The sequence below is a fragment of the Protomyctophum bolini genome (assembly GCF_963924005.1).
Source record: "Protomyctophum bolini genome assembly, chromosome: 18".
In the NCBI taxonomy this organism is placed as follows: Eukaryota; Metazoa; Chordata; class Actinopteri; order Myctophiformes; family Myctophidae; genus Protomyctophum; species Protomyctophum bolini.
The window spans coordinates 25415537-25438172 of NC_137879.1; the positions used below are offsets into that span (position 1 = coordinate 25415537).

The 22636-nt window shown below is 42.4% G+C and overlaps 2 protein-coding genes across 3 annotated transcripts in view; one reads left to right on the forward strand and one right to left on the reverse strand.

The window, feature by feature from the left end:
- Positions 1 to 3424: 3424 nt before the first annotated feature.
- On the forward strand, positions 3425 to 4168 carry LOC308333601 (ubiquitin carboxyl-terminal hydrolase 12-like; the record flags this gene model as incomplete). Its single annotated transcript, XM_080790060.1, has 1 exon — positions 3425 to 4168. The coding sequence occupies one exon, from the start codon at positions 3425 to 3427 to the stop codon at positions 4166 to 4168; it is 744 nt and encodes a 247-aa protein (XP_080646186.1).
- Positions 4169 to 11076: 6908 nt separating this feature from the next.
- LOC308332956 (zinc finger protein 385B-like) overlaps positions 11077 to 22636 on the reverse strand; it is a 96469-nt gene continuing 84909 nt past the window's right edge. For both annotated transcript variants that reach the window (XM_080789101.1, XM_080789102.1), the window contains 5 exons: positions 18298 to 18463; positions 14919 to 15272; positions 13338 to 13543; positions 12887 to 12988; positions 11077 to 11659 (listed from right to left, as the gene is read on the reverse strand). In XM_080789101.1, coding sequence (XP_080645227.1) covers positions 11438 to 11659; positions 12887 to 12988; positions 13338 to 13543; positions 14919 to 15272; positions 18298 to 18463 — 1050 coding nt within the window. In that variant the 3' untranslated portion in view covers positions 11077 to 11437. The remainder of the gene's footprint in view (positions 11660 to 12886; positions 12989 to 13337; positions 13544 to 14918; positions 15273 to 18297; positions 18464 to 22636) is intronic.

The window sequence follows — 22636 nt, forward strand, 5'->3', positions numbered from 1 at the left end:
AATTACAGTACATTTCAAGCACAAACTCAATACAAAGACTGTTAACTGTGAGTGGACGACCCAATTAAGCATTTATACACTTGTTTACAAGAGGGTTGACCTTGTTCAATTAATGAAAACAGACACAAATAGACACTTCAGAACAAAAATACATCGCCTGGATGCAACTGGGACGTATCCTCAGTGATGTATCCCAAGGTCATTTCTCATTTGGGTTTTGGGTCTCTCGAACATCATACCCCTCACTCAGGTGACCCAGCCGGGGTGATCAAGTCCCGACTTACGTCCCAGTAGCTACCCTCGATCAGAACCACTAGGGAAAGACAACAATCCGTTGGAACCACTTCGGAACTACTATGCTGGGACTGAGAGGTACAATTCTGGTATGTGGAGGGACTATAGGCTCTGTGGGTTGCCTCCTGTCCGGGCCCCTCCTACGTCTCACCAGGTCCACTCCTGCTCTCACCAGGAGTTTAGCGAGGAACCTGTGCGTTGCACCAGACTTCCATCACCAGACACTTCATTCAGGATTGGTCAGTGGTGGATTCTTGAGCCGCAATGGTACTGCAGGCTCCACCGCTGGGCAACGGTATTATTATTATATACTTATATACTTGCGGCTCGAATGGCTCTCCTAAAGGTGGAAGGTTTTTGGGCTTCCTCCTCACGGAGGATGCAGGCTGGGGCGCTAACCCATACTGCTCCCGGGGTGCCGTCTACATTCTGGCTGTCACCCATCTCTCCGGGTGACTTCTATATAGTCAAAGAACAGAACAGGAAAGGAGGTAAAAAGGGAAAAGAAACATAAGTGGGGTGGGTGGTGGATTTTATTGGGGCCAGTTTTGAATTGCAGCCGTCCGTAGATGCCCTTTGAAGGAGTCAAGGGATTTGCATGTCTTAATGACTGTTGGTAGGGCGTTCCATATTTTGGTGGCATCGGAGCGGAAATAATTTAGTCCCTTGTTTGTGCCGAATCTGGGTTGTACATGGTTTGTTGCACTCCCTATGGTGTTGTGGGTGTGGACTTCGTTAACATTAAGGAAGTATTGATGTATATATGGAATACAATTCACATTAATATGTATGTAAATAACTGTATTAGGTTGTCTCTGTTCAAATGAGAGACAGGCATGTATATATAGGATCCAACGCCTAGTTGGGCAGCTGCAGGAGAGGTTTTAGCAGGACCCTAAAGATCTGGCTTGCTATAGCAGCTGTTGTCAGGACATGTATACCTACTGTCTTCCTGTTGACCACTACCTTATAAGGGAACATATAGTGGACAGTGGGTGTTTGCATTCTCTCTTTGATGTTCTTGTATTTAAACCTTACTGTATGTCTGTCTATGTGTGAGTTCTCCACAAGCCGTGAGGCTGAAGGAGCTACATGGGTCTTAGGACCCATGGCTGTGATCTCTGCTGTATTCTACTCTTGATAATAAAATGGACTTGAGAACTTTCATTCTGCGTGCATCGTCGTCAGTTCTCTCTTAAGTTGTTGGTACGAAATATACTTCAGTATCTAGACAGGTACATGGGTATCTTGGTGGTGTATCGAATCTTGTGGACCAGACCCATTGCAAGATGCTGTAGGCCTACTCTGTCGTCGACCTAGCCCTAGAAGGCTAGAAGGCTCTTGTTGTTTCATACAGTATGTACAGTATTTCACATACAGAGCCATAGAACACCCTGCTTAATTTTCTGGTCGGACGTAAAATGCGCAGTCTAAATGTGATAAATGCTAAATGTTTGTACTCACCCATTAAATAATTCCAAGGACATGGAGTGAAATATGGTCCTCTAGTTTCATATCCATGTGAAAGTTCTGGCACAAAACGTGTATTTAGTCAATTATCTCCACTTTTTAACGAGATGCTCACGGACGTCTTTCTCTCCGGGCATAGGGGCCCGGAATGACCTCCTATACACAGGTTTAATGTTTGTCTTTAGTTCAATGTTTGTTTTGTAAACGCCATTGACTATGAAGGGAAAATTATGTCATAATGTAACTCATTACGTCATATTCTCTCTTTATTGTTAATGGCGTGTAATGTTTGTGTTGGCAATGTTTGTTTTACATCACCATTACATCACCTAATCAACATGAGTTAGACTTTAATATATTAGCGTCCCTCACTTCATACGGGTGTGATTTCTTTCCCTTTTTAACTCCTCTATGATGATTTCCTGTTTTTGGCTATGTATAGAAGTGTATATTTGTACGTCTCTAAATGTTATGATGAATGGAACATGGTGGACCCTATTGTAAACAAGTGTAATGTTTTATGGTGTCATCCACAGTTAACAGTTTTGTATTTGTATTCTCCAATCTGTTAATAAATACTTCAATCAATCAGAGCGGTGCCCATGGTTAAGCGGTGCCAGCAATGCAATGAAATACTAACTGAAATCTTTCTTTCCCTTTCATGTTTAAAGTATTTTCTTTCCCTTTTTAGGTTCGTCATCGATCGTCTTCCCAGAGGAGGATCATGTAGGATTGACAAGGTAGATAGATTTCTTTCCCTAACAGGGCTGGGTGAGCCAAGACAGAGTTACGCAAACTCTGTTCACTTCACGGACACGTCTTGCGGGTTCTACTCCCGATCCCGCTGAGTCTCACTCCCCATTTCCTGTCAGTCTATCAATAAAGCCCCAAACAATTTATTCCTGATGTCACAGTTTGATAATGCCTAAATATGGACATGCCTTATGTCACAATACTGAAATCATTCATGAATCATCATCATGATGTCAGAACTCATTTAAAACCGAGGAAGACCTGTGAGTCACTTGGCCATGATGTGACTCATATTACAATACTGTGTATGATAGGTGGAACAGATAGTCATACATGACGACAAGACAAGGCTCATATTACATCGCTGTGTATAACAGGTGGTGAGCAAATGAAACTCCCGGCCGCCAAAATGCCAACTTCCGCTGGGAGCAGCAGAAGTTTACACAGGACCAAGAAGACTCATCTACAGTGTCGCACATTCCTAATCTTCAAGCGCCACAAACGGAAGAAAATGGCAACTGTACTTGCTGCACTTTTTGCTGAGGCAAACAACATCAGTGCGTCCTCCCTACCTCCTGCACAGAAGGGAGGAAGAAATCTGAACGAAAATAATACTCCTCGTGGGGGTGTTTTAGGAGGTGCACAGGCTGTGGCTAACCGTAACAATAGCTCCTCCTTGGATAGTTTGGTTGAGACCACCCAGCCCTCAGTCCCAGCCATTCACTCCCTGCATGCAGAAGAGCTTGACAACCTTGGGTTATACAACGTGGGGCAAATGTGCTATATGAACTCTATCCTGCAGAGCCTCCTGACTTTGACAAAATTTAGGGATGAGCTTCGTTGTCAGTATCAGGTTGTAAGTACAATCGCTGAGGCTGACATACTTATTCTTTTGGTGAACATTGACATGTCACGTTTCTACAGTGATGTGCGCAGTAAAATACGGATCCTGAAGACCTTCAAGAGGATAATCTCAAATGAGAAAAAGTATTGGACATTTCGGGACGACAAGCAAAAGGATGCCCACGAGTTCCTCATCTGTGTGCTGGAACAGCTGGGGTCTCTGTACCCCACTCTGAAGGCAGCAACACTGACTTACACCTGTCCTGTCCAGGCTCACCTGTCCTTTATGATGTGCAACACCCGGACCTGTAAAGGATGTCGCACGCTGTCCTCTACGCAACAGGAATTCACCAACCTATCGTTGACTGTGATGCCTGGAGAATCCGTGGAGAGATGTCTCGATGTATACCTACAGGAGACGGAAGTGGACTACAGGTGTGAGTGCGGACATCTGAAATCGGACCAGCAGTGGTTATTTCAAAACCTGCCTAATATCTTGGTTCTCCACCTTAATCGCTGGAACAGAACAAAAGATAGTTGGGTGCATCTGTCCAGGAAGCTGCTGGTCACTGCAGCCGATGACCGTACTGCAAAGTACACTCTAGTGAGTGTAGTCAACCATTTTGGACCCTCTGTTAACGAAGGCCATTACATCTGTGACGGGGTGTATCCTCCTGAGGCGGAGACAGACTGCTGGCTCATCTATGATGATGATGAAGTGTCTAAAACAACAGGTGACTTTGTCTGTCGCTGTCGGCAAAAGTCGGCCTACATTCTGTTCTACGAACGACAGGACAACAAGCGATGAAGTGACCAGCAGTCATTAATTGCCCATGGGACAGCTGGGACTGAGCAACAACGAACATCGCCTTACATCGCTATGTGACAACTGTTCCTAGCAAATTATCGTCACATTTTGACTGATATATTGGTATAATTAACCCCCCTCCTTTTTATACAACCTTTTAAAACCAAGTCAAGACCGTCTATTCCGTGAAGTCTTGCAAATTACTCTACATTTGACTGATATTCATATAAAATCTATCTATAAAGCACCACTTCTCTGTATGTCTCTCTGTATGTACATCTGTAATGCACGTAACTCGAGAACCGTGCGCCCCACAAACTCAAATTGTGCAGTGCCCAGTCGGTCGGACCCACGGTTGTCCAGAACCACCACAAAAGGCCTGGACCAGGCCAAGGCCTGGACCAGGCCCAGACTCCATGACATCACTGCATAGACTCCATATTTGGGCATGCCTGACAAATATATGGGCCTAAAAGGGACACATACTAGTGTCTCTGGGCACCCAGGCCAACATGTAGAGACATAATCCCCCAACATGGTCTCAGTCTGCCCAGTGCCTGGAAAACCTCCCTGGGTGGAGAGGCAGTGAGGAGACATCCTTTCCCGAATCACCTTAATAGTCTACTGCAGGGATACTCAAATAGATTTACCTGTGGGCCACATTACAAAAATGGCAAGGGGCCAGGGGCCAGTAGATAAAATTACGACATTAATGATACTTGATAACTTCTCTCTTTCAATTGCTTTATTTTCGCAAAATGTATCAAAGTACAATGTGCATGCACACAATATGTAAATAAATAAATGTGTTACATTTTCTTGCATAAACACAAAGAGCTGTTTCCATAACTGCACAAATTATTGCACATAACATGAGTAGCTGTTATAATAACATAATAACATAACATGAGTAGCTCTTTGCCTGCCTGCCTGCCTGTCTGTCTGTCTGTCCATGAGTAGTTATTTGTCTGTCTGTCAATGAGTAGCTGTCTTACTGTCTGCCTGTCTATGAGTAGCTGTCTGCCTGCCTGTCTATGAGTAGCTGTCTGTCTGCCTGCCTGTCCAATTGTCCATGAGTAGCTGTCTGTCTGCCTGTCTGAGTAGCTGTCTGCCTGCCTGCCTGCCTGCCTAATTGTCCATGAGTAGCTGTCTGTCTGCCTGTCTATGAGTAGCTGTCTGCCTGCCTGCCTAATTGTCCATGAGTAGCTGTCTGTCTGCCTGTCTATGAGTAGCTGTCTGCCTTCCTGCCTGTCCAATTGTCCATGAGTAGCTGTCTGTCTGTCTATGAGTAGCTGTCTGCCTGCCTGCCCAATTGTCTATGAGTAGCTGTCTGTCTGTCTATGAGTAGCTGTCTGCCTTCCTGCCTGTCCAATTGTCCATGAGTAGCTGTCTGTCTGTCTATGAGTAGCTGTCTGCCTTCCTGCCTGTCCAATTGTCCATGAGTAGCTGTCTGCCTGCCTGTCCAATTCTCCATGAGTAGCTGTCTGTCTGCCTGTCTATGAGTAGCTGTCTGACTGCCTGCCTGTCCAATTCTCCATGAGTAGCTGTCTGTCTGTCTGCCTGTCTATGAGTAGCTGTCTGCCTGCCTGCCAGCCAGCAAGTTGGTTAACAGAAAATAAATTGTTATGGCTGAGTAAAATAAAATACAATAAACACAATTTGCCTGAAAATAGATTACCCAGCTATGACCTTTTTCATGAAAAAAAATGAGTAGTGATATGGCTGACTGAGTAAAATAAAACAATCTACCTGAAAATAGATAGCTATAAGTGAAGAGCAATTTCCGCAATTACCATTTCCGCAATTTCTATTTCCTCAATTTCCATTTCCGCAATTTCCGCAATTTCCATTTCCACCATTTCCACCATTTCCGCAATTTCCGCAATTTCCATTTCCATATCCAACTATTAATGGCAGCTGGGTTTCATCATTCAAATAAAATAGAATTCTGTCCGTTTAGCTATAAAATTATGTCAGGGAATAGGGATACACAGTATATGTCTTTCATTTGCATTGCATCTCCCCCCCCCCTGATGTACAGACATTATTTTTAAACTAGGATTCTACTAAATCGACCAGTAGATGGCAATAAAGTGCTACATAAAATGCACAATGTAGCCTAATATATTTGTGGAAACAACAGATTTTGCTGTTCAGTGTTCAGTATTCCATATTTGATTATTAATTCTATTGTCTCCACCAGGCCGAATGCATGGGAGAGTACTCCGTCCATCCGTCCGTTTGTCCGCGTGTCCGTCCGTCTGCGTACAGCTAATCTCCGGCTCCATTGGTCCGGTCGATGCCAAACTGAACACACACTCCCTGGATGCCAATGACGGACCTCTGCCCCAAATGTTCCAGAACGGTCTGTTATAGCGCCACCATGAGACCGATTTTTGCGAAACACATTTCTTTATATTACTCGTACACATTTTATCCATACATCACACAAATCGGTATACATAGCCTATAGTCATGTGATCAACACAGACCCGTCCAATTTCCCATATTCCATCCGGATTGGCTAAGATTGCCTTCCGATTGGTCCATTTTCAGCGAAATACCTCGAATCATGAACACATTTCCGTGAAATTATGCATGTACATAGACTACATTCCCACTATAGGCAGAGGAAGAAATGTCACTTAAACATTTTCAAATCAGCCTCGGCTCATGGTGGTGCTATAACATGCTGATTTGTGTGCATTGGAATAGGGGCCAAGGAAAAATGCAGAATTGAATCCATGCATTTGAAGCATAATTTCCATTTACATTGCAATTTAATTGAATGCAGGGATTGTCCAAAATGTATCATTAGATGGCAACAGGGTGCTTTATAAAATGCACCCAGAGTCTATTTGTGAAAATGATAGCCTGCAATCAAGACATTCTTTTCATTTTGAATAATAATTAATGTAATGTATGTGTGAACAGCATCAAATGGCCCCCAGCCAACATAAGTCATATTATTACATAATATTGTCTCATAATCTGTCACCACTCACCAGCTGTCAGGTCTGGAATATGTTGAGTTGTTGAATAATTTGTTGCCAAGTTTGAATACTGGCAAAGAAAATGTACCACCAGTACAGTACATCTGTAAACCTCCAAAACTATTATTCTGGAGATTATGATTCTAATTAGTCAAGCAAGAAGTGATGTTTCCCCCCAGACACATTTTCATGAAAGGGTTTGAACAAGCTTTACTGACCTGTTATGAAGGTAATGATTAGACAAGTGACGATTCTACCTTTGAACATAACAGTCATGTAAATGGGTGGGTGTGCAATAATAGATTATTCCCATTATCTGATAAACATTTACAAAAAGCGTCTTACAGGAGTCTTGCAGGAGTTCTGCTGTATATATACTGTAAATCTCTAAATGATGGATTGTGGATTGTTGCAGGTTGTTGAATCTAAATTTTTGTAGTGGGTTCTATAGCTAATAGTAGTTTAGGATACAAAATAGAATATGCTTATGTTCAATGTTGAAGCCAGACTTGATCTAATTGAAAAATGAAACCGTAGTGCTCAGTGAACTCAAAGTGTCTCATCTATATTCAATGTATGGATCTTTATATGGTAAATGGTGCATTTATATAGCGCCTTTATCCAAGGCGCTTTACATAGATTGTGCATTACATTCACCCATTCACACACCGATGGCAGCAGAAACCATGCAAGGCACCAACTAGCACATCGGGAGCAATTAGGGGTTCAGTGTCTTGCTCAAGGACACTTCGACAGTAACTCTGGGGGAGCCCGGGTTCGAACTGGCAACCTTGCGGTTCCCATCCAGGCACTCTACCCCTGAGACACCGCCGCCCCTGATATGACAGGAATGGAACACATGCCCTGGTTGTAATCCTGCCAGGTCCTTATGCTCACTAAGCAAATTACTTGGAGTTATGACTTGAAGAAAGTAAGAAACGGTTAAGTGAAAAAAGAAATATTTTATAAGGTCATATACAACAATACCCTTTTCTTATAACAAATCATTTACATTATTGCAATGGATGTACAGTTAAGCTAGTCATGAATTTCAACACGTTATACACAAAAAACAAAACAAATTTAAAATATGTATTGCTAGGATGACTAACACAGTCAGGTGGAACATGGGCACTCCTTGTATTGAGTTGCTGAACTGAAATATATTTTTATTCCAACCATAGACTTATTATAAAACTAGAGTGAACATTGGAAATCTCAGCACATTCATTTCAATTAAGTTTCTCACCCAGCACATACAGGTTGTCGCCCAGTCTGCAGTATAGTTTGTATATGTCGAGACCCACTGAAACAGGTTTGCTCTAGGGAGACCCTTCAGAAAGGCCTAGAGCTCATAGGTTAAACTTATAGTTCTTTAGTGATGAGATAAATATCAGTAAGAGAGATGAAAAAGGAAGTTGATTCTGGCAGCAGTGACAAAGAGGAACTTATACTGCTAGAGTCAGGAGAAAACAGGGAAACACAGGGAGCCATTGTCAAGTGCAGAATACTCACAGATGGGCCAAAGCCTATAAGGGCCCAACGCTGATTAATGTAAGAATATGAGAGCGTAAAGGAAGGGTGTAGGAGAGTAATGAGTTCAAAGGGCATACTAAAAGAAATGTATATGTTTAAAAGTGTTACTAGTGTTTAAAGGAATGAAATCTTATATACACAAGCAGAACTAGTCGACCTTGGTTTTGAAATCTATCAATCTCTAATCCAAATAATAATAATAAATTTCAATCTATCAATAAAATCATCTCTGCTAGGGAGCGCACCCATGGGGGCATGGAAACAAACCTTTTTGTAGGGAGAGGGAGAGGTTTACTAAATTGGTTGCACAACAGATGGCCTCAGGCTAATACCAATGATCGTTAAAAACTTGTTTATCATAATTATGTAGGAGACATTGTTCCCTGGGACACGGTACTGGGGCTGCAACCAGTTCAACACCACAGAAACGTGACATTGTTATTGCAGAAGTGACCAGGGGTGGTGATTGAGACATTGTTTCCATTAAAGATCATGATGAGGGATCAATGCCATAGGGATGTTACAAAGGATGTGACAAACAGGATCCTTATAAACTCACGCAAGACCCTTATGAACTCACGTACAGTAGTTAGAAACCTATGGATATGTTAGGAGCAGGTTTAGCTATTTTACCCAAACGGATTTTGTTTAGTCTCTCAAATAGAGATAAAATAGCATTAAGCTGCTTAAATAAAAACTATAGGGCCCTATGGATTAGGAGCTCCCAAACTATAAGTGTGTGTGCTAAACTAACATGGTAAAAAGCACAAGGATATAGTATGGTAAGATTATTTCCGTGTTTGGGCCATGATGTCGTGGGGCAATATCACATGCGCAGTATAGTGTCCTCTATCTATGCATCTACAGTACGTCACAAGCTACCTCTGTGTGCAAGCCCGTGAGTCAAGCTCATTGGTCGAAAGTTCTCAAACCCCTTATGCAGTGGGCCCCAGAGCTATAGTCAAGTTACCATACCAGAGTTCTCTGGGCTTGATTCCAACCCTGGCTGTAAATCTTATTTAAATTAAGAATGTCAAAACACGGATTTAATAAAAACATACAGATAAACTATTAGCCTCCTGCCACTTACACAGTATATTAAGCTCAGCACAGAGTTCGTTCGCACCAACATCAGAGTTTGTTTATTAGCCAATGTGCTAAATGTGCTGAATTACAGCTCTGGGTCAAAGGAAAACGAGCTCTCTGTCTGAGAGAGAATGCACACCAGATCTCCTAATCATTCATTCTGTGTCTGTTTCAATGGAGTTTCTGTGTGCCAGCATGAAGTTCATTCTAGGAATTGCACGTATTACACACAGTACCACTTTTATGTAAATTGTCTGCTGTGAGAAATAAAAGGTCCTTTCTCAACAATGGTTCTCAGCTATGGTCTTGGGTAGTCAGAATATCAGGGACTCGCTTAGCCCAGAGTTTTATGAAGTACAGTAGCTGGCAAAAGTCCCAATTGGAGCAGAGTTGAGAACAGTGTTATTGGATGTACACTGGTTCATTGTCACTGTACACACAATCTGGGAACCCATCAAAAAAGAAGAAATACTTAGAATTTGCCTCTGGGGGCACCGCCACTTCCACCTGTGTCGGTCGTTCACTCTCCTTTAGCGCTCCACTGCCGGTGGCATGCGTCTTTGTTTACATTCCTTCCTAACTCTACACAACTCTATCAAAACGTATAGCTGCCAAGATGCAATCACTTCCAAACTCGAACGTTATAAGTCTTCCTATAGAAGTTAGGACTTAGTAATGAAGGTATTCAGGGGCACAGTTAAAAACCCTGGGCTCTAATCTAATGATACCATTCGAAATAGTTACGTCAATTCCACCTTTTCATGACTGTGTACCAGTCCAGTACTATGATATACTTTTAAATTATATATTTTTTATAATATTGATATTTATTTCACACGTTTCTATCTTAAGAGCTTTGAAGAAAGCGCTTAATCTATAAATATATTATTTACGATTTAATTGTACACCAGGACCAGGATTTCCCCCATGAATGAACAAACCTATCCTAAGATGATAAAAATCAGTTATCACTTATGGTCCATCAGTGTCTGTCTGTGGGAACCCTGCCCAGCATTAACAACAAACTACCCATTTACAACACATGTTTTACAGGTGACAAGTGGCTGACTGCTACTTTAAAACACGCCAAAATGGCTGGTATTTTGTCCATGAAGAACTCTCTTAACAAAAACATAAGTAGGTTGATGGGGAACCAGTTTGCTCTATTGGTGGTCTTCACTGCCTGTTCCAAGCCCGGCCATGTAATTCGTCATGCAGAATGCCACTGGACAGTTAAAAAGTGATAGGATTTTGGCAACAGACCTAGTGCATTGATCTACTGTAGTCTTATCAATAGAATAGGAAACTAAAAACGTTGTTCTAGTAGTCTTTATGGCTCCAGAAGTGTCCAGACCACAGGGAGCTGCACTCAACAGCTACCGAGAAAAAACACTGAGCCAGGAACCTTCCATTGTGATGCTGAGATGTTGTAGTCAGCACTAGGGCTATTGCATACTGTACCTGGGCCAGCCAAGCTGGACCTGCATGCTACTGTCACTGGATGCAATAGTGTTCCTGTGTCCCTCATACTTTAGTTTGACCTTACCAGGGCAAGAGCAGGCTCAACGTTTTGGATAGTCCAACGGTGCCAAGGCTAAAGGTTTCGCTTTTCTAGCCCAGGCTGCAACGTACGATAGCTGGGCTGGGCTCTCTGCTAGTAGGGGGAAAACATGATGGGTGCATGCGTGGCCCTTAGGGGACCCGGAGCAGGCCTAAAGAGCGTGGGACTGAGCAGGGGTCCATGGATGAAGCCGGGCGGAATCCGTAGAGCCAGCGGTCCAGCGGCCATGGTGCACAGGGTGGCTGGGTTGAGGCCACTGGCCAGGAACCCCGCTGGCAAGATCTTGGCCAAATGCTTCTGTAGGGCCAGCTTGGTCTGCATGGAGAGATGCAAAACAGACACCAGCTCTAAACCTTATTAGATACAGTAATCCTACAATATTACTGTTCATGTCAATGAACAGTATGAACATATCAATCAATTGTATGATCTATTTTGACTCAAGGAAAGAGTACCAGGTAATTACTGTGCAATTATGTCCTGACAATCATCTGCCACTAATTTCAGTCAATGCTTCCAGAAGGATGAACTGTCCCGGCAAGTCCTGGCACTGGTCTTGAACAAACTGCTATTGATATAACAAACTGCTACTCGTATAACAAACTGCTATTGATATACTGTAACAAACTGCTATATGTAACAAACTGTCTTGAATCTCTTGATACAACAAAGTGGTCTTGCCATAACTAAGTTAACCAACTGGTGTTGATCAAAACCCAGAAGGTGATGCCAACAGCAACGGCGTCAACTCCGTGGGTGCGCAGGAGCCGAAGCACCCACTGGCAAAATAATAAGCCAATAATAATAAGTTGCAGGGCGGGTGGGCACCTTAAAATATATAGGCTACTCTAAGGTGGGCACCCACTGTCGTTAGAGGAACCCTCCGCCACTGGCCAACAGTACGAGTGAGATGAGACTAGCTTAACATTTAGAGAAACAAGCAGTTTGAACCTGAAATCCATCATTGTTTTTAGTGGATAAAACTAGTATGCTAGTATGGTATATCTTAATACAATACTGTAGGGCCTACAGTAATGTTACTATATAATGAACACGTGATTTCATCTGGTCTCCCTGCTCTTCTATTGAGAAATGTAGTGGTCAGGTAGGACACCTACTGGTTGACATGTGGTACTGCCTGAAGGTCAAAATTGAATTTCTCCCTTGAGTACTTACTCAGCAGGTTCCAATCCCGGGTAGGACATGAAAAAACTGCAGTTTACAACCTGGGCTGCAGCAGTGAAGTGATGCACAATATTTGCCACTGATCCTGGAGGAACCTCCAACTACTCTCCCACAGCAATTCTGTATGTATGCGACCTATACTAGGAAGCTTGGTAGTCTGTAAACTACAAACTTGTAGTGATGTGACATGTTGACATGTGTGTGAGCTTGTAGATGAGATATCTTCGGAAAAGATTTGAACATTCTTGAAAATCTTCACCGATAATGACATGAACTAAAGGTAAGTGTGTGTGTGTGTGTGTGTGTGTGTGTGTGTGTGTGTGTGTGTGTGTGTGTGTGTGTGTGTGGTGTTCTCACCGCTAACATATTAGTGCAGGGCTGGACCTTATTAAAGGGGCTGAACTTTGGCTTGACCAGCTTCCCAGCCAAACGTTCTTTGTGCCTCCTGCTGTTCATGTGCTGGAAGAGACAGCAAGCAGAGATGGAGTCAGTGCACTGGAAAGGAGGACAACTGTGAATGACAAACAGTAGCATCAACAGAGTGGAGTGAGCTGGTAGAGTAGGAATTAAAACGAACCCACAACACACTGCAGGTGCCCGGACCGCTACGCCATATTTGGCATACACACAAACCAAAGTTGGTCCAATATATAGAATGAAAAGACAAACTAAGCCCTATTTACAGAGCTACAAAACATTGTAGGTGTCAATCTGCGTACCGTAGGTCATTAATTGCAGCAAATTGTCAGTTTCAATGGACTTATTTAACAACTTAACACCTGTAAATGAAACGGCTGTTAATGCCTACCTGTTTTAGCTGTGTATCTGAGTTGACGGATAGCTGGCACAGCGCACAGTGGAACGTCTGAGTGGACGTGCCTGGCCCTATCGCCCTGCTCTTGTTAGCCATTGGTTGCTTCGTGCGCTGGGTGGGCCGGGGTGACGATGTCACCTTGGACCTGCGTCGTGACTGGCTGCCATTCTGACCTTCCAGCATTTGTTTGTGCCTTGAACCTAAGTCCACCAATCAGATTTGAAATACAAATCGGTCATCATTCACTTATTTGTTTGAGGGGCGCTTTTGAAGTTTACGTCATATGGCAGCCAAGTCTATGGGATTTTTAAATGTTTGTTTAGAGCACTTTTGACGTAAATCGTTTGCCAGCCATGTCTATGGACTTTGAGGATATTACAATGATTGTTTCTTTAGAGCACTTATGACGTAAATCATTTGCCAGCCAAGTCCTTGTTTAGGGCTCTAAATGACAATGTAAGACGTCATGTGGTCGATATAAATACAGCCCTCACATCACACAAGTGTGATGTTTTATTCTATCTTTATGCCGTTTCTGCTTTATGAGAGAGAGAGAGAGAGAGAGAGAGAGAGAGAGAGAGAGAGAGAAACGAGCACAAGCCAGGTGTCAGAGATTCAGATCCATGATGTCACAATGAGGACAGATTCAGATCCATGATGTCACAATGAGGACAGTGAGGTGCAAAGTCAAAACATGGGCCTTGTAGTGCACACTTTATATTTAGAAACTAGAAAACTATACGGTTTTCAAGACCTGCTATTTATACCTATGACAGTAAATTATGACAAGTATGACAAATGATGTCATATTGACCATGGCCTTTGATTGTGGGCAGCCTACTTATCATTCTAGTAGTTTCATGAAAGTTTCATGAAAATCAGCCAGTCCATTCTCAATGGGCTAGCTAGGGCAGTGGTTCCCAAACTATTCAGGTCGAGACCCAAAACAGAGATGAGACGTTTTTGTCCTTCTTCATTAACTTCTTAATTATAACTATTTATTGTTTGTTTGTTTCTTATAAAGACATATTTTGGAATATTTAGAGTTTTTAAAATGGTATTCGAGTCGTGTCGTGATACAATTGGCGTCCTCACTTCTCAGCGGCCAATCACAATTGGCGTCCTCCATTTTCTGTCCTCACTTTTTATCCTCAATATGTACATTGCTCAGCCAATCACTATGGGGTACACACAAGCACACAACGTTGGGCATAAGACGCAGGGGCTAGCGTCCCTCAAAAATAAATGTCAATATTATTTTCTATCCTCATTTGCATAGAGAGGCTCTGGGCATTGCTGCAGACTACACTTGACTGATGTGTGTGTGATAAGGTGCACTGTACTCATCATGATCTAAAAATAGGAATAGTGTCAAGCTGTTCTCATCCCACTGAGAACTTTAGCGGTATACCTGTTCTGGCCATGTCATAGTAGGCAAATATTTGTCAAAAATAGCAGATCAACAGATTGCAGATCAATCAGCAATTGTCAAGCAAAGCATGGCAGTTTGTAGGGCTTAAGCGGTCAAGGCCTATTTTTGAACCCTGCCTGCTTTTACCCTTTTGAGACACGTACCACTGTAGTGAGCTTCCAGCTGGGAGCTGGAGTTGACCGTCACTTTGCACACTGGACAGTGGAGGCGCTGTTTAGCCGAGCTCTTCTTAGCCTCCTCTCCTTCCTCTTGACCTCCCGGGACTGTGCCTTTGGGGTCGGAGCTCGGGGCCGGACCATGGATGGGGCCCTCCACCGGTGTGCTCTTGCACTCTAGGTCGGAGAGCTGGACATCCGGAGATTCCTGTGCGGACAGCAGGGGCGAGAGGACGGAGGTTGCATCCACGGCCGAGTCCACAGAGACGGGAGCGGGGGCTGATGAGGTCCCCTGTATGTCCTCCACTCTGATCTGTGTGGGAGCTGGAGTGGAGCTTAGGCCTGCATGGGTGCATACAGACAAAACAGTAGAACAGTTAAAGATTCCGATCATTGCAATCATTCCTATAAGAATGTTTGTTCAATAACAGGGGTCTCATCTCCTCTCCCCAATGATTGCAGGCAACCGCAACCTCTGAATGGTCTTGTTGTGAGCCAGTATGCTCTTTGAATTATGGCTTGAACAAAATAATGGCCAAAATGTCCTGCACACCATCCTGGAGACTGGGGTTCAAATCCTTTGCATTATATAGGAATTCCAACAACAAACACAACTGGCAGTGTTTGTTGGAGGGGAGCTGGGCAGGGAGGCAGATCTTTGTTGCTGCACTTGTGACTCCATACTGACATTCAACGTCATTGTGCATACATTTCCGTATTTTGCAAAGAAAAACACAGAAAACATATGGCATTTTCTCCCACAGTACAATAATCTTCTCAAATAATTACAATGGGATTCAGGATCAAACTGTATAAATTGCATAATGTCTGGGTGTCACCCACTGTGTAAAAAAAACAGTGCAGTGCAGTTTGATATGCAAGGTGTTAGGTGTCACGTTCTACTGTATGTGCAGCGTGATGTTGAACCCATTTAGGCCTGACGCCGAAATTTAAAAAAAATCTTCTAAATCATGACAATTTTCTGAAAAACCTCACATTTCTAGTGGTTCTCAAACATTTTCATGTCAAGGACCCGCAGAAATATATGTAATTGGCCACGAACCCCCATCTGAAAATATGTTGTTCCAGGGACCCGCCAGAAGAAAATATTTGAGTTAAAATGTTCACTGTGAAAGAATATATATTCAAAGATTTGCCACATATTTTCACGATTCGTAGGGCGGCACTAAAGTATAACATAATGCTTAAAACACCAAAAGGGGTTCCCGCCCAGAATGGGTTAAATATGGAGGTAGGTCTGTTTGCGCGTGCGTGCGTGCATTATTGGGGTCTATGCACAATTGTGTATACTGCCTCTTCACACAGGCTGCCTCTACACACAGGCAGATAACAGTGTTGACATGACCATTTCAATAACCAGTATATATATATAATCTGCGGTAAAAATGATTGTGCATGTTAACGCAGTAAATGGCTCAATGCTCGTTGTGTATGTCCTTTCTTTTCCCTTTCCCCTTCTCTGCCAGCTCCCTGCATCTCCATCAATCAACCTCTGCATTGAACAAACCTGTCATTATGTTGTTTTCATTCATTATCATTCTATCCTTTATATGAGGATATTTCTGTGACACATGAAACACTTTCACGTATGAATATTAAAAAAATCCCTCATAATTTTCACTCAAACCTTAAACTTTAAATCCCAAAGATAAGCTACCTCAATTGAAAGAACACACTGGGCAGACACTTTTATTTTTAAACTGTTATGACATTTACTGTAGTAAATTGTGTCATTCATTATGGGACCGTTTGAAACAGCATTTTATTCATAAAGCAAACGTTATCTATACCCAAACTAATTGGCTACACACTGTAGTACACAGTAAATCTTAAAGCATTGGTAAAGATCCTGTGAGTGGAAAGTTTTACCAAAATTGACACAAAGTATAGTTACTGTGTGAATGCATGCCTGAAGCAAGATTTATTTTCTCCCTCTCTCTCTCTCTACACACCTGCTCATCTTCAGCAATCAGCAAATCTGGCTATGATCAAGTTATCTGCATGACGACATTACAAGCACCCTGCACCAAAAGCCAGATCATTTTGTCAATTTCACGCCCTGACACGAGTCAATTGTGCCAGTTTGTTTGTTCGCTTGTCTGCCCTTTAGTCTAATACCTGGTTTCTTCAGGAGTATCTGCCTGCTTGCTTGCCTGCTTCAGCCAGCTCCTTTATTGGAGTTCCTTCTGCCAAACCACCACCTGAATATCCACTAACCTGAGCCAAGACACCCACCTGCCGCCATCTCTAACCCCTGCCTGGTTTTAATGAAACACGTTATTTTCACCTACCTAACCTTGCTTGTGAGTTTCTGCAATTGGGTTTTGCCAATTGTGCATTCATATTCCTCTTGTAAACCTTAATGCCTACCCTTACTGTACATGCACAGCACACACACCAATATAGAGTATGGCTATACTATTAATATTTGGGATACTCGTTACGTTATGTTTTTGTGCTGGTGCATTTAAACATCATATTGCTTATAATAACTGCAATAAAGTATGTAAACAAAGTTAATCAATTAATTTATTGGCTTTCTACTTGACAAGCCTGGCTCTGTGGAGACAGACAAATAAATATCAAACATCTAGAGACAGATTACACACCAATTACTGTATCACTTTGCTTCATCAATGACTGCAAATAGATGAACAGCTAACAACGGGACTGATAGTACAATTTGGTTAATTGTCAAAATCATCAAAAACAATCAAGCTACTTAGCACTGAAACATGAATCGTTGTGTAGTAACTACCTTACATAGCTACAGGGATTTAGCTAGGCAATCCCAGAGTTACAGACCGTCACTGTAATGCAAAAGGTAAGATGTTTAAAGAATAAGATTGTTATATTATCATTCTGATTCAAATTAACATCTAACTGAAACTAGAGTTTCTGAGGTATAATGTGAATCATGTGGACAGGACAGATGGTGGATACAGATACTGTAAACCAGAGAGGGAGAGCCGTGTCAAACTCAAAACAGACAGAGAGACAGCTTTGGAAAACATTGAAGGAAGTCCTAGTACAACAGCATCGTTCTTCAAATAGTGCTGGTATTCACACACTTTCATTCGGCAGTAATTATCCATATGACTTGATGAATAGAACGACAGCAGGTAATATCACCCGTAATTATAGCAGCTGAGTGGCAGCCATGCGGTAAAATCCTCAGTGTTCATACATCCATTGGTAACTCAGAGAATGTAAAACTGTAACCAAATGGACCCGCTGGTTACATTTGTACACAGAATTATACCGTGCACCAACCTGGAAACCTGGAGTACTTATGGTAATTACTCAGAGAAAGAAAATAATTATTAAAAAAAGGATGCATTTATACCTGTTACATCTTCCAGATGTGTATCAGTGGGTGGTGCTTTCTCTCTCTCTGTGTCTTTACCAGCGGACGAGGGACTGTGGACATTTCTCTGTCTCCTCCTCTGTGTGTCTAGGGCCCTCAGCTTGCGAGCGTGTTTGTGGCCCTTGTAATGGGCCTCCGCCTGGGTCTGGCCACAACACGCGCGCACGCACGCACGCACGCACACACACACACACACACACACACACGCACACGCACACGCACACACACACACACACACACACACACACACACACACACACACACACACACAAGAAGAAAAAGCAAAGAACATGTCAATATCCACCACACTGAAATATCTAAATCACTCAAGCATAACATGAGATCAATAACTACATGGGTATTGTCATTTTTGGCCGCCTGCTTCAGAATCACACGAACATGGAATCAATATGGTGGAAATATGCAGCCCAGAGGGAGGTTGGAACAGGGAGCATTTTTTCCCACAGTGAATTCCATGAGGTGCCACCAATACACATTTCAATGGACTTGACCCCACTATAATAATAGTATATATATTATATATTATGTGAGGTGATCTCCATTTTAAGAGTCCCAGCGCCACAGATGGCTGAGAATCAAGTCGGGTTGATGCTCACGCTTCTGTGGCCAGAATGATGCGATCGTGCACTTGACCCCAGAGGGTGAGGGTGGGTTGTGTGTATGTGGGGGATGTGGGGGGAGGGTGCACACTGCACATTATCATCATCATCACAGCGGTGGTGGAGTGAACATCGGTTTGACTTGAGGTGTCTCGCGGCCATGCAGCCCCCAGTCTCTCTACTGATGCATTCCCCTTGCACAAAATGCTCTGTGGCCTTGATGATGATTCTACTTTTCACACAAACTCGTGTGTCCATTTAGGATTTGCTATTGGTCTCTTAGAGCAGCGGTTCTCAAACCTTTTCAAGTCAGTCCCCCCACTTTGAGGAACACTGTCTGAGCAGCATTAATTGAAATATTTCATTCACAAGACCTCAACGAACAGTAATATATGCACTAGAGGTCTTCTAGACCTCTAATATGCACTGTATGAAGGTTTCAATGTGCTACCGATCACTGCATGAATGTGTTCCAAGATTTTGGAACTCCAAAATAAAAATAAAAAAACCCTGGTGGTTTCTTGCACTCTGCATATATATTTTTATGTCAGAAATCTCATTTTCAGATCAGCACTCACTGAATCTACCAACCTCTGCACTTCAGATGATAACAAACCTGGAACAGGCAGCAGCCAGCAGCTTTGTTGTTTGAATTGATTCACTTTGGCTGCCATAGACATTGGTGCGTGTAATCTTTATGATAGACAAGGAATGGGTGAGGGGGTCAGCTGGCTTGATTTGAAACAAAACGGCTTGTTATTGCAGGCCCAATCTCCCTTGTTTAGAGGTAGACTGCAGATTCGAGTTATTACTTTGCTCTGCTCTCATCAACACTGCAATGCTGTGTATGCATTGATGATAACGGAGATCACCGTGTCATTATATTCATGTTTTTATAGAATCTGTAAAATATAGTTGCTACTTATTATGTATAGGTCTGGGAGTGATTCGCTTCAGGATTAAAGTATGGCCTTAGGGAGCGGAGGAAATGTAACCTATACACAACAGCTGCGAAGGGGTCATTTGTTTTGTACAATTTACGTGTGTAAGGCCCCCATTTCAAAGTGTTGTATGTATTCATAAGTTAATATTGTATATTATATTTTGATATTTTGATAATATTGTATTATTTGGGCACGTACATGTTACAACAGTAGTTCAACTTCATACAGATTTGTATTGGCATACAAGTGGCACCTATATCAATAAATAGATGCAGGGCTTGACATTAACTTTTTGATTTCCCATTCACTTGTCCGGGCACAAAAGTCACTTGTCCGGAGCACACACAAATACATTTTAAATTAACTAACTGTAAATTGGTTTTGGTGTATATGAGAATATTATTCTCAGTTTACAAGTTAATAGCCCTAGAATGTCTGTGATCTAACATACATTTCATGTATTCCAAATACACAGCCATAGATCGTTTCTTTAACAGACCGACCTTGTCTGCATTTAAACTTGTAGCACTGCGTGTGCACTCACCCAATAATTAAATCTTAAGGCTTGGAGTTGTTTTGAGACTAGTTTCATATTAATTTGAAAGTTCTAGCATAAAACTTGTATTTAGTAAAATATCTCTACTTTCCCACGAGCTGCACTCGGACGACATTCTCTATCTACAGACATTCTAGGGTTATTAACAATATTGGAAAGGTGATTATTAGTAAAGCCAGACAATAATGCCAGACAATATTGTTGGCTGCTAGGAGAATCACAGAAAAAGTGAAACCAAGTAAAAATTTGATGCACTTGTCCGGAAAGACAAGTTCATCGACAAGTGCACCGGAAACAATTACTTGTCCCGGACAAGTGGACAAGCCTTAATGTCAAGCCCTGAGATGAGTATTTTCTTGCCTCTCGCTGTCAAAGGCTAAAACTGTCTATGACAAATATTACAATTGCATGAGGAAGAAACAAACTGTACACATAGCAGGTGTGTCATGATGGAGCAAAGATACAAATAGGATATCTCCAGGGCAGGCAAAATATTTGCAGAATCAAAGACTTTCTGTTCATGAAAGAGAAAGGTGGGGTTGGAAGTGTATTTAGAGGTAGCATACATAAAATTCGAGCTTGACCAATTTTGGAAAAGTCCTAGACCACTGATTACCGATATTTTGTAAAACAAACGTGCAAATCCTTGAATTCAATTTGAAAATCGTAACCTATTGATAGCTACAAAATGTAATAATGAATATTGAATGAATGAACAAATAAATTCAGAATTCACAAATAAACTGAACTTGATTTTATAAGCCCTATCAAAAAGAAAAAGCTGATCTATTGTAAGGTCACAACACCTGGCACCGTAACTAATTGTGAGCTTGTAGATCAGCTATTTTTGAAACATTTCCAAAGATTTTAGAAACTTTCAAACATTTTCCATTCACATGCCCAAAAAAGGGTTGATGAAAAGTGGTTAAAAATCGGGACACATCGGCTGCATAATGGCCGATATCTATGTCTTAAAAAGAATCAGAACTGTCTGAAGTGAGTGGTGCAACAGCGCCCCCTGTTGGTACCCTAAACATACGGACAGACAGACATACAGACATAGGGACGGACGGACATTGCATGGTTTCACCACTCAAAAGTAAAATAGAGCCTGATATATTGGCCACACCGATATATCGTCTGGGCTCTACATAAAATATCTGGCTGGCATTAATGCTGCTGATATCCACAGAAGTTCCTACTCCCATTCCAGCTGTCAGGCATACAAGTGTATATGATCCCTGCTGTAGTATGCACATTCAAATCTATGGTGATCTCTTACAAAGATCATGTATAGTGCATAGTGAGTGGCGGGCCGAGTCTGCCCTTCAACACTTTGCCAAAAGCCTAGCTATCTGCGGACAGATATAGGTCAAAGTGTGCGGCAGGGAAGACACGGGGCTGGCCGACGACCCCTTTAGCGACGTTGAATGTCAGAGAACATTAGCCATTCAGCACCACCGAGTCAAGAGGGACAAATACCTTCCCACTCTGCATACTACTATTACGACCTAAAGTGTGCTAAAGTAGTATGCCTCCACGTTTACTATGTGCCAGCATAGTAACTTCAACAGAGAGTGAATGGTGCGGCACGTGGAGAGAAAGTGTATAGACAGGCAAACGGTGGACACAGACCCCGGAATAAAGACACACCTGGAGGGTGACCGTTGAGAGAGAGAGAGAGAGACCTCTCAGTCTCCACCTTGGATGACTTTGGTTCAAGAAGCTGTATGCATGTGCGCACGACACAGACGTATAGGGCTGGGCGATATGAATTCCAGAAGGATTATTTAAAACCTTTGCCTCGATTACGACTATTGTTAAAAAAAGAAATATAGTGAAATAGTAGATCTGCCAGATCACAATGCACCACGATTCGGAGTGTAGTGAGTTTGTAGACTGGCTGTTTTCACTATTTTTCTACGGCACGAAAATACATGGTGTGTAGGTTAATCAGAAAAATGTTGACGATTTATTTAGACGATTATTATTATCAGTTATGGATTTGATGGATTTTCTGTTAATTAATTGATCGCCCAGCCCGACACAGATGCCCAGGCTGCACATACACAACGAGCTACAACTGTCCTCCACAAAACCAGGAATCAGTTCAGTCACATCAGGGCCCCTTTTCCACCAGTTGGGAACAGGTTCAGTTCTTCTTAGTCTATGAGCCAGCCCAATTGCCAAACTTTTAA